The following is a 13,452-nucleotide window of genomic DNA, read 5'->3' on the forward strand; positions in this document are numbered from 1 at the left end:
GATAGGAATCCATCAGATGGCACGCATTTGACAAACTACGTTAACTATTTCTGCTTCTCACAGATAATGCCGCGACAATCAGCCATTTCACAGGTGAGCTTTTGTTGTTTGCCATTCAGTTGTTATTTTGTGCAGGTAAGCTTCTCACATTAGTCGTTCTTTACAATTTTTCTTCAAACATGATACTGTGTCAGTTACTTCATGCAACTGTCCTGTTTGGGCGTTTTTGTTACAGAAAGTATGAGTTATTCACAGAGGTCATGTGTTAATAATCCTGACCATTTCTGCTACGTATGTGGTAAATATTGTCAAGAAAAGCAACAACAGAATATAAATGAATTTTGTAAAACAATTTTGACAACAAGATAAATGTTGGGTCCCACACAACATTTGTAAAACTTAAGTGAAGTCACTTTGATATTGAAGATAGAGGATGAAAAGGGCTTCTGTTTGGAATACCAATGACATGGACAGAGCCAAGAAACCACCTTGACGATTGCCACTTTTGTGGTATGAATGTAAAAGGTATAAATTGATAAAAAAAAAAAAAAGCACTCTTGGATTTACCCAAACGTACAATCCGCTAAGCCACCAATCTTGCAAAGTAAAGATTTGAAACTTCCGGGCAGGTTAAAACTACGTACCGGACCGAGACCCGAACTCGGGATCTTTGCCTTTCGTGGGCAAGTGCTCTACCACCTGAGCTACCAAAGCACGACTCACGCCCTGTCCCGAGTTCAAGTCTCGGTCCGGCACATAGTTTTAATCTGCCAGGAAGTTTCATATCAGCGCACACTCCGCTGCAGAGTGAAAATCTCATTCTGGATAGTAAAGATTTGCCAATACTGGTATTTACTTCCTTATCAGACAATTACTGTGATGATGTTGGAATGTTAAACAGTCAGAGTAAACATAATGGTTAAAGGGAATTTGAAGAATGCAGTCCTACACTGCAAGGCTTTACTCAGGGCAAACTAAACAACTTTATTCGAGTTTTAAATTTATGTAAGAAATTAGCTGAGCTTCTGGCATCAAGACTAAAAGAAAAACATTGCCATCAGCCTGGCATATCAATAACAGCCTATCAAACTAGAGATCGTGATATTCTTCCATATTCTAATGAGACGAATGATATCGTATAATGTAGTGATATTTCTGGACTTTTAAATTAAATGTGTCTTATAATATACCAACCAAAGACTGGTCACTTTTCCTAGATAGCTTTAAAAAAGGTTTATATGTATGTTACTGCATAATGAAAATAAATTAGCTTCGATCCCGATAGCTCGGCCAACTAATTTTAAGGAAGAATATCAAAATGTTAATCTTGTTTTAGTAACAATTTCATTTTACCAACAGCAGTGGTCAGTGTGTATAGATTTAAAAATGGTGAATTTTTTATTGGCTCAGTAATGTGGATACACTAGATAACCCCATTTTATTTGTCTGTGGGACAGTCGTGCAAAAAATGAACATTGGAGCACTACAGATTGGCAGCCAGGAACCTGACTATAGGAAAAGGTAACACTTCACGAACTGTTGATCAGTCGAGGGAGAAATCATTCTTTCACCATTACATATTAAACTTGGGCTTATAAAACAGTTTGTTATAGCTTTAGACAGGAATGGCGATTGCTTCAAATATATTTGTCAATCATTTCCTGGTCTCAGTGTAGAAAAGTAAAAATCAGGATTTTATTGTGGGCCACAAGTCTGTACTTTTATAAACAATGATGATTTCACAAACTACATGATTCACGGTGGATTGGAAGCATGGACAAACTTTATAACAGTTCTAAAATTTTTTTTGGGGAATTACAAATCGAAGAATACTCTGAAATGTAAACAAAACACTCCAGAATTTCCAAAAACTAGGAGCTAATGAGTATAAAATTGCATTTTTTGCACAGTCACTTAGATAAATATCCTGACAACTTGGGCGATTACAGCCATGAACAAAGGGTATGGTTCAACAAGGACATCAAGATAATGGAGAAAAGATCATTGGGATCGCCTTATGATGGCAGACTACTCCTGGAACTTGCACAGAGACTGCCCAGACCAAAAACGCCGAAAAAAAAAATCCCATAGAAAATGGTTTTCTTACTTCTTATTGATTTGTTTCTTGTTATGATTAATTTTATTATTCTTTGTATCATTTATAGCACTTCGCTTCTTTGAAATCATTTGATAACTTTTATTTTAAAGTTTTAAAAAGTCTTCTCTTTCCAGTATAAATCTATGCCTTTACCTCACGAATTAGAGTCAATTCAACAAAAAAATTATTATTTTCATATTCAGCAGACCAAATTTCCTGGCATGGATTAATAAATTCCATGTCACAGAATCAGTATTACCCTGCGTAATCCCATTATGACACGAAGTGAAAATGTTGCACCAACAGCTCAATTCACAAAATCTTCATAAAGGCTGAAGTCATATATTTTGGTCCAGAAAGTTGTCAGCTTATAGGAATACACACTTTCAGTAGCTTCACCAGCAACCATAAAAGGTTTAGCTACTAGTAAAATACAGTTTACAGGAGCCTAAGTGATTTACTGGAGGCCAATTTGTTCTACTCCAATGAGAATGTTTCAGTAGAACCTATTGATACACTTACTATATCACATGGATTCTATACTGACTTAGGCACAGCTACACAGCAATGTGATGTGTGTAAATCAGCTTTTCATACTATAGTTGTTTTGTGATGCTTGGTTAAATTAGCATAAGAATTAGCACATGCACATTGTATGTATAGATTTAAGTGTTTGAGGCCAGAACTTTAACTAATGTGTAAATGACAAAGTGAACTTTCGTTTTGTTTTAGTTTTTCCACACTCTTTAAGACCATCTCACTTAGCTCTGTGGAAGGAATACATTATTCACATGAGTACGTATTGCGTGTTTCTGTTTTTCTGTCATCTTCCACCTCCTTGGCCATCATCACCTCACTATGGGTCTTTAGAACAAACAGTTTACGTCATCTAATCAACAGCACTGGCATACAGTACATCATCTGTTTACTGTTACTGATCTGCATTCCCATTCTTCCATATTAAAATTGTTTAATTTGAATAATGGTCACAGTTTGGTGGGGGCCAACCAATCTCTTGGACAGTTGGTTGGTGTCCTACAGTTATTCCACTCCGGGGTCATACTGGGTGACAAAGGAAGCACTCATTTGTAGCTGGCTCTGATGGCTGGTGGCAGAATTGAGGGTGTGTGGAGAAATGGCATGGGAAATCTTTTTGCACATTAAGTCCAGGGGACGGTACATGACCGTGAAGATCTTGGTGAGACCTTCAGGATCCTGGGTAAAGGGGCAAGGCAGTATGAGAGGAATTTTTTGATGCAGAAGGATGGCAGCTGTCAAAATTTGGGTACTGTTAGTTGGTGGGTTTTGTGTACAGAAGTGAGGATGACGCCATCAGAGAGGAGGAGGTCAACATCTAGGAAGGTGGCACAATGGATTGAGGAGGACAAGGTGAAGCGGATGGGAGAGAATGTGTTGAGGTTGTGAAGGAGTAAGGATAAAATGTCTTTGACTTGAGCCCAGATCATGAAGATATCATCAATTAACCTGAACCAGACCAGAGGTCTGGGGTTTTGGGAGGCTAGGACGGTTTCCTCTTGGAGACTCATAAACAGGCTGTCACAAGAGGGTGCCTTAAGGGTGCCGACTGCTATACCACAGCTTTGTTTGTATACTTTCTCTTCAATGGAATTGTAGTTACATGTTAGGATAAAGTTTGTTAGGTGAATGAGGACTGAGGTAGTGGGTTTGGAGTCTGAAGGATGTCTGCAAGGCCACGGGCATGAGGGATGTTGGCATATAGAGAACTGGCATCAACAGTGACCAGTACGGGAACAGGAGGTAAAGGGGTGGGGATGATGGAGAGTTGGTGAAGGACATGGTTGGTATCTTTGACATGGGAGGTTAGATTATGTGCAACTGGTGGGAGGTGTTGGTCAATGAGAGCTGAAATCCTTTCAGTGAGAGCACAGTAACAAGCTACAATGGGGCATCCAAGATTGTTGGGTTTGTGAATTTTGGGGAGCATGTGGAAGGTGGGTCTGCAGGGCAGTGCAGGATTGAAGATGGAAATGGATTCAGTGGACAGATTCTGGGAAGATCCTATGGCTTTAAACATAGACTGGAAGTTATGTTGGACTTCTGGGATGGGATCACTCTGGCAGAGTTTGTAAGTGGACAAGTCAGACAATTGGAAGATGCCTTCTGCTTGGTAGTCACTGCAACTTATTCCAACAGTGGTGGAGCCTTTGCCTGCAGGGAGGTTGAATAGGTCAGTATATGTTTTGAGACTGTGTGGCTGTCCTTTACTTTGCTGAAGGTTGGTGTTACTAGGAAGGGAACTGGGGAAGGATGGTGAGGCCAAATTGGAGGCAAGGAATTCTTGGAAAGTGACCAGGGGGTTGGTTAGGTGGGAGTGGGGGAGGATTACAGTTGGATTGTGGTATGAGCTGGGAAAGGAAGGTTTCAGTGCTGGAATTGGGTTGGCTTTGGTTGGAGGGATGGTAGCAAAGAAGTGTTTCAATTGAGGAATTGGGAGGAGGAGAGTAGGTCTTTGACAAGTCCAGAATGGCTGAAACTGGGTGTAGGATTAAAGGTGAGGCCTTTGGATGGAACTGAAACTTCTGTGGGGCTGAGAATTTTGGTGCAAAGGTTAGGAACAGTGTTGCGGGATTGTTTGTGCTCTGGATTTGGAGTGTTGGCAAAGAGTTTTGGGGGATGTGGCAAGTTGAAAAGGTCCATTACGCAGAGTCTGGTGCTATGAGGGGTTCGACAAGGAGGTACACTGCAGGTAGGATACCAGCCATGTTGTATATCAGTAATACTGCACCCATTTCACAGATTTTTGTATTGGTGTGACTACCACCAATTGGCTGTCCACCAGGACGCACTGCCACCATTAAACTGTGGCAAAGAGCAAAGCAGATCAACCTGTGGGACAACATGCAGCTTTTAATATGCTTGATTCCAATGGCCACTACGCAACCTGTGCCATCTGGATCCTTCCCTCCACCATCAGCTTTTCTGAAATGCACAGATGAGAGTTCCAACACGTTCTCTGCTCCTGAAACTATCCCGGCCACAACCTATGGTAACCAACTGCCCCCACACCCTTTACCGAATAGTTTCCACGCCCTCATGCTATCACCTCCTCCCTTTTCACATTCCCTTGCCCTCTGTGTGTGCTGCCCTCTGACAATGCACCTGCCCATTCTTTCCCCTTCTGTGCCCCTCTCCTTTTCTGTTCCCCATTTTTTCTGCCACACTCCACTTCCCAACTGTGCACCTGGCAGTTTCTAGTTCCTGCACACCCCACCAGAAGGCAGTACTCTCTCACACCCCCAGCCCCCTCTCCCCCACACCCGCACCTTGCTATCCCTCCCCCTTCCTCGTTCAACTCCAAATGGCCATTTACGCGAGAGCTGTATTCCGGTTGGAGCTTCCAGTGGTAATGGTCGTGTGTGCATGAGGTGTCCTTGTTTGTGTGAAAGTGTATGTGTTTCCTTTGGTGAAGAAGACACTGACCACAAGCTGTAATGTGCAACAGTCATTTCGTTGTGTCTGACTTTATGGTGAGTAGCAATCTAGCCTCCCATCCTTTTCATTCATGAAGTATGAATGATTGGACAAAGGAAAGTATCATGCTGCAATTCATGTGCCACTTACAGTAACAAATACTCATAGCTCAGAAATCACCTTCTCAGAATTCACGTTGGGCTATTTACTTATTTTCTGACTGAATCCCATTCATGTCTATTTGACATTTCCTTTATTTCTCCTTGTCCTGTTTTCGTTACCCTGTGAAAGCCCTTTCAAGCCAAATGGTGCTCTAGCTACTGTAAATCTCTCTTATATATTTTATTGCCTTATGACTAAGCAATTCACTTCACACTTTCTTGGGGAGGGGGAAGGGGGGAGAAAGAAAAACGCAGCCCCCTCTCAAATTCAAATAATTTCCTAGTCTCATAAATTTTGTTCTTTCTCTCATGCACCAATCATACATCAAAGTAGGAACTGCATTTCAGCAGACCTACACAATTTATCATGTGTGTCCATTCACTATCCAGATTTTCACATAGAGAAAAGTACAAATCATCTACACTACACTAAAAAACAGACTGCTAATAAGGAATTGCCAGTTGCCCCATTTTCCCAGTTCAACAGTGATTCAACACTGTCAGATCGGCCTCACTGAACCAGAATTTTATAAGAACAACAGCACTTTCAGATCAAACATTTCATTAAGTGATACTTATGAGGGTCAAATATTAATAGTTAGAGTATACCCGAAGGGCCAACAAATGAAAGGAAAATATGAGAAACTTACCAACCAGTTTGACTCTTCCAGAATCTAACAGCTCTGGCTTGTCAGAGCGAACATTATTTCGTGAAAATTCAACTAACTCCGGGATGTGATCTATGCCAACAGCTCGTCCTGTTTCACCCACCATGAGTGCCATGCAGACAGTAAGATAACCACTGCCTGATCCAACATCCAATGCTCTCTCACCTTCTTTCAGGTGATCTTTCAAGAGTTCCAGGGCATGAGCATGCTAAATTAAAGAAATATTGTAAGATAATGCACACTTTTGTTACATTCTTGCATAGATAAATAACTACTACAAATTTATTATTTCCTTTATTTACAGTAGGTGTTTCCAAGTGAATTAGTCTCATTTCAATGATAATAGTACAAAACAAGTAATATGAAACAAAAGTTACTATCACATAACAATATATCATAATTTTAAACAAATAATTATCATAATCATGTTAATTTTTATCACAGCACAAAGTACAATTTCATGTTCCAACCGACTTTGTAAGGTGGGTGAAAAAAGAAACACGTTTCTAGGATATTTCCAACCTTTCAGTTCTGTACAACACACTTCATAGTTATAATAACATAGACACAACCTTTCAGCTGAGAGCACAAACACCATTTGCGTAGCATAGCCAGTGTAGACCCTGTTACAATTCTTTCAACATGAAGCAAAGATGAATGAATCAACTGGGTGTAGTATTTGTCATTATTCTGGGAGAGATGTCCTAAAACTTTACAAGTCAAAAGCATTCATACAAAGCTTCTCCCCAGCCCAGATCGGTAAGCTTCAGGTCCTGAGTCTCTTAACTAACAGCCGCACCTATATCCACATGTACTGACAGCAGTTATGGAATATTGGTAACAAAGCTTCTTGTCTTTTAAGTAGGCAAAGCAATATAGCTGACAGTTGGTACGTTAGAGGTACTGGAAGGTGGACTGTAGCTGACAGTTCAGTCAGATGTGAAGTCTCTAGTATATTTAAGTGCTTTTTAGCCATTGATAACTCAGCTATGATATACATAAGAGTTAAAGGCTGACTGTGTCAGGGTGTTGCTTGAAGGCTCGGGTATTACCCAAAGTAACACTTACAATATTTTAGGAGAGTGTTGTGTGTAGGCAAGCTATTGTTAAAACACATTTTCAATTGGTGGTTGATCTGTGTTGTTATGATGAAAGCAGGTTCACACAAGTTGAATGTTGGTCTACATTTAAAATAATGCATCCCTGGAGTTCTACTTTCACTAATTATAATGTGTTCCATTGCTGCTACAGAAGTTCCTCTCATTACTAGGACCACAATGTCAGCAGAAGTTTAAAAAATACGGATTCTAGCATTCTGTTGGCTCAAATCTTAAATATGTTACACAAGACTGTGACTAGGATGGTCTTGAGGCAGTTTCTTTTGTAGATGCCCCATGTTACTGATCTGGTCACCCATGACCAATTGAAATAGCCTGGTTCTTAGCATATTTTTCAGGAACTAGATCAATTTTTGATTAGATGAAACACTTAAAAATCAGCAGACTAATCCATGCATTACCTGTGCTATATACAGTCACCATGTCTATGAATGCTGCTAATATTTTGAGGCCTGCTTGGAAATCTACTCCTGTGAAGTTGTAGGAGGTGTAGCTCAGTATTTGTTCAGGGCAATTGGGCAGTAGCTGTTTGGTTGGTCAAACCAGGTAAACCGAATGACCAACCAAACAGCTACCGCCCAATTGCCCTTCTTAGCATGATCTACAAACTACTGGAGAGACTTACAGGGTGTTTCAAAAATGACCGGTATATTTGAAACGGCAATACAAACTAAACGAGCAGCGATAGAAATACACCGTTTGTTGCAATATGCTTGGGACAACAGTACATTTTCAGGCAGACAAACTTTCGAAATTACAGTAGTTACAATTGTCAACAACAGATGGCGCTGCTGTCTGGGAAACTCTATAGTACGATATTTTCCACATATCCACCATGCGTAGCAATAATATGGCGTAGTCTCTGAATGAAATTACCCGAAACCTTCGACAACGTGTCTGGCGGAATGGCTTCACATGCAGATGAGATGTACTGCTTCAGCTGTTCAATTGTTTCTGGATTCTGGGGGTACACCTGGTCTTTCAAGTGTCCCCACAGAAAGAAGTCACAGGGGTTCATGTCTGGCGAATAGGGAGGCCAATCCACGCCGCCTCCTGTATGTTTCGGATAGCTCAAAGCAATCACACGATCATTGAAATATTCATTCAGGAAATTAAAGACGTCGGCCGTGCGATGTGGCCGGGCACCATCTTGCATAAGCCACGAGGTGTTCGCAGTGTCGTCTAAGGCAGTTTGTACCGCCACAAATTCACAAAGAATGTCCAGATAGCGTGATGCAGTAATCGTTTCGGATCTGAAAAATGGGCCAATGATTCCTTTGGAAGAAATGGCGGCCCAGACCAGTACTTTTTGAGGATGCAGGGACGATGGGACTGCAACATGGGGCTTTTCGGTTCCCCATATGCGCCAGTTCTGTTTATTGACGAAGCCGTCCAGGTAAAAATAAGCTTCGTCAGTAAACCAAATGCTGCCCACATGCATATCGCCGTCATCAATCCTGTGCACTATATCGTTAGCGAATATCTCTCGTGCAGCAATGGTAGCGGCGCTGAGGGGTTGCCGCGTTTGAATTTTGTATGGATAGAGGTGTAAACTCTGGCGCATGAGACGATACGTGGACGTTGGCGTCATTTGGACTGCAGTTGCAACACGGCGAACGGAAACCCGTGGCCGCTGTTGGATCACCTGCTGCACTAGCTGCGCGTTGCCCTCTGTGGTTGCCGTAACCGGTCGCCCTACCTTTCCAGCACGTTCATCCGTCACGTTCCCAGTCCGTTGAAATTTTTCAAACAGATCCTTAATTGTATCGCTTTTCGGTCCTTTGGTTACATTAAACCTCCGTTGAAAACTTTGTCTTGTTGCAACAACACTGTGTTCTAGGCGGTGGAATTCCAACACCAGAAAAATCCTCTGTTCTAAGGAATAAACCATGTTGTCCACAGCACACTTGCACGTTGTGAACAGCACACGCTTACAGCAGAAAGACGACGTACAGAATGGCGCACCCACAGACTGCGTTGTCTTCTATATCTTTCACATCACTTGCAGCGCCATCTGTTGTTGAAAATTGTAACTACTGTAATTTCGAAAGTTTGTCCGCCTGAAAATGTACTGTTGTCCCAAGCATATTGCAACAAACGGTGTATTTCTATCGCTGCTCGTTTAGTTTTTATTGCCGTTTCAAATATACCGGTCATTTTTGAAACACCCTGTATATGTAACAGAATAAATCCAGATATCCTAAAGTGTATCCCTGTGGAACAAACAGGCTTCCGGCCAAACAGGAGCAGCACAGATCAAGTCCTCTCACTAACTTCCTACATCGAGGCAGGCTTCCAAAGACAAGAAAAAACATCTGTGGTATTTATAGACCTGACAGCGGCTTATGATACTGTTTGGAGGCAAGACCTGATTTACAAACTACTCCGCATCGTGCCATGTTTGAAAATGGCTAACCTTACCAACGAGATGCTCTGCAACAGACCATTCCAGGTGATACTTGGAAATTATAGGAGCAAAACAATGAAGCTCAATAATCGCTTGCCCCAAGAATCAGTCCTGGCACTGTTACTTTTCAGCATGTATATAGCCGATATGTCAAATACTAAATCTGAAAAGTTGGGATATGCAGATGACTGGGCCATAGCTACACAACATCGAGATATGGAGCATACTGAGACTGTCCTGACAAGCGACTTGTCCTTGCTGGGAACGTACTTTCGTGAATGGAGACTACAACCTAGTCCAACTAAAACTGAGGCTATGTGTTTCCACCTGAATAATAAATTGGCTAACAGATGCCTTAAGATATATTTTGATAACAATATCCTGCCTTATAATAAAAATCCAAAATACCTGGGAGTGACATCAGATAGAACCCTGAGCTACAAACAACACCTCATCAACACTGCTGCAAAAATCCGTACTAGGAACAATATCATTCAGAAACTATGTGGTACCAGCTGGGGCTCCTCTGCCTCTACCTTGCGATGCTCTGCTTTGGGACTTGTCTACTCTGCGGCAGAGTACTGTTCCCCTATTTGGCTAAAGAGCGCTCACACCAAGATGGTGGACACAGTACTGAACCAAACTATGAGGATTATTTCAGGTACAATAAAATCATCCCCCATTCACTGGCTACCTGTACTGAGCCACATACCGCCACCTCACTCACGAAGAGAACTTGCGCTTCTCAGAGAATTTAAAAAAAATACAAGACAACCCGCAACTTCCGATTCACGCTTTGAGCAATGGCATTGACAGAGATAGATTGCGCTGTAGACATCCACCTCTTATAAGGGCCAAAGATCTGGAGGAAAATGGTTTCTGTCTTGAAGAACGCTGGAAAGTGGAATAGGAAGAATCAGCACCACCACAGGTAGGCACCTTACTGAAACTGTCGAACAGACCTCCAGGCTTTGGCTTACCACGTAAAACCTGGACCATCCTCAACAGGATCAGGACAGGCCATGGTCGATGTGCGGACTCTCTACACAAATGGGAAAGAGCACCACCCCCAAAGTGCGACTGCGGCACTGAGAAACAGACGATCCGGCACATCATTGCAGAGTGCCCTCTGAGAGCCTACTCAGGTCAAACAACGGACTTCCTGGATGCAACTCAAAGTGCACTTCAATACATTAAAAACCTAAATGTTAATTTGTAATTATATATATGTTGTTCATGACATAACTGTATTTAATTCTTGAGGTCTTGTTTTTTTAGTGCCAAAGTTATAAAGTTATTGTAGCAGCTTATTTCTCTATAAAGGTGATTTGTACTTGCCATACGCTAAATAAATAAATGTTCAGTGCAGCAACATCTAACAAGGAAACTGGCTTGATATGAAGGGATGTATCCACTGATCTTGCCCTTAATTCTTTCTAGAATTATTCTTCCCAAGATCAGGCCCCAAGAGGTACACAGAAACAGGAAGAGAACACAGAGGCAAGAGAAATTGAAAGAGATGAGACACAACCCAACAATGCTGGAAGTGGAAACTGTGATAAATAAACTAAAAAATAAGCATGCACTCAGTGAAAATGGGATCATGTCACAACCAATAAAATTGGTTGGTGGTGTGTGTGTGTGTGTGTGTGTGTGTGTGTGTGTGTGTGTGTGAGGGGGGGGGCCTTTAAGACGTGAAATATTTAAACTAATAACGAACATATGAGTAAATGAAAGCATGCCGGAGGAGTGGAATACTGGAATAATATGCCCAATATATAAGAAAGGAGGAAAGCTCAATTGTGAGAACCATAGAGGCATAACACTACTGAGTGCAGTATATAAGACTTTCTCTGGACTGCCCAATGAAAGAATAAAGAAGTGCACCAAAAAGATACTCTGAGAATACCAATGTGGGTTCTGGCCAAACAGAGGTAAATCTGACCAGCTGTTTGTTGTTAGACATATAATGGAAAAATTTGATGAATATGATATAGATCTCCACTTCCTGTTCATTGACTTTAAACAAGCTTTCGATAGTATTAATAGACCTTATGAATGTGATATAGATCTCCACTTCCTGTTCATTGACTTTAAACAAGCTTTCAATAGTATTAATAGACCAGGACTGAAAGAACTGGGTATCTGTGATAAACTAAGAAGGTTAATCGAGCTAACAATGAAGGACACAAAAGTAAAAGTGAATAACAGAATGACCACGCAGTTTGACTTTGAGGACAGAGTGAAACAGGGTGATAGCCTCTCTGCAGTCCTGTTTAACTTAGCACTGCATAGTATCATACAAAAAGTAGATAAAAAAGGAACAATAATGATAAAGTCCAGCCAGATAGGTGCATATGTAGATGACACTGTCATAGTGGCAAGGGATGTAACATCGCTTAAAGAAATATATGGAGAAATGGAAGCAGAAGGAACAAGAATTCGACTTACTGTAAATGACAAAATACATGGTTTTGTCCAATTCTGAAGCTAGAAGAACACCACAGGACCTGAAGATCTCTGATAAATGTTTCAAAGCTGTTAGATGCTTCCATTATTTAACAAGCAGGAAACAAAGCCTATTATGCAAACCTAAAGATATTCTAGAACACTAATTAAAAGAACAACTAAATTGAGAGTATATTATTCCCTTGTGTGACCTGTTGCCACATATGGATCAGAAATGTGGACAATGACAGAAGCAGACAGTAACAGCCTAAGGGCATTTGAAAGGAAAATCTTACAAAAACAATCTATGGGTCTGTGAGAGGCAGAAGGTTGGAGAGTGAGATACAACCATGAAATACAAGAGCTTATACAAGGGAAAGATACGGTGAAATTTATCAAATCTCAAAGAATACGTTGGTTAGGACATATGGAAAGGATGACAGAGAACAGGATACCCAAACGAATAATGAATGCCATACTGTATTCCACCACAAAGAAGGGCAGACCAAGAGCTAGATGGATGGACAACATGCTGGCTGACCTTGCCAAGATGGAGATCCTTGAACGGAAGAAAAAGGCTGAGAACAGAGATATATATGTAGGAAGATTGTTGAGGATACCAAGGCCCACCAAGGGCTGTAGTGGCAAAGAAGAAGAAGAAGAAGAAGAACAAGAACAAGAAGAAGTGAGAAGGACAGGAATAAGACAGCCTAGGATGAAGTGTATTTCGAAGACACTGAGAAAGGATAAGATCAGACAATAAAAGGGAACTAAAAAAACAGCCAATGACAGACGAGAGTCATTGCATTGACGAAGAATTAGCCTTTAGAATATGTATGTATGTAAAAAGATTTGACTAAAGGCATTATCTGTTCGCTGCTCTCTCATTGGCTGTGTGGACCCAGCAGCTGTCCCACCCTCTTTCCTTCTCACCATATCTCACAGAAAGTATTGATAGGATTCCCGCACAAACACAGTAAGTACAAAACTAGCCCTGACCTAGACCTTTATTCTAGAGTACACTCCGTAAATTTCATTGTACAATCAAAATGTCATGCTTTAATGCATCAAACAGCTGAATTAATAAATAAATTAATTA

At 41.1% G+C, this 13,452-nt stretch overlaps 1 protein-coding gene across 11 annotated transcripts in view; it reads right to left on the bottom strand.

Annotated features, from left to right (window-relative positions):
- Window positions 1-13,452, bottom strand: part of LOC124803120 (protein-L-isoaspartate(D-aspartate) O-methyltransferase) — a 52,638-nt gene that overhangs the window by 23,034 nt on the left and 16,152 nt on the right. For all 11 annotated transcript variants that reach the window (XM_047264282.1, XM_047264289.1, XM_047264283.1 and 8 more), the window contains exon 4: window positions 6,363-6,588. In XM_047264282.1, coding sequence (XP_047120238.1) covers window positions 6,363-6,588 — 226 coding nt within the window. The remainder of the gene's footprint in view (window positions 1-6,362; window positions 6,589-13,452) is intronic.

This window comes from Schistocerca piceifrons, chromosome 6, assembly GCF_021461385.2.
Source record: "Schistocerca piceifrons isolate TAMUIC-IGC-003096 chromosome 6, iqSchPice1.1, whole genome shotgun sequence".
Taxonomy (NCBI): domain Eukaryota; kingdom Metazoa; phylum Arthropoda; class Insecta; order Orthoptera; family Acrididae; genus Schistocerca; species Schistocerca piceifrons.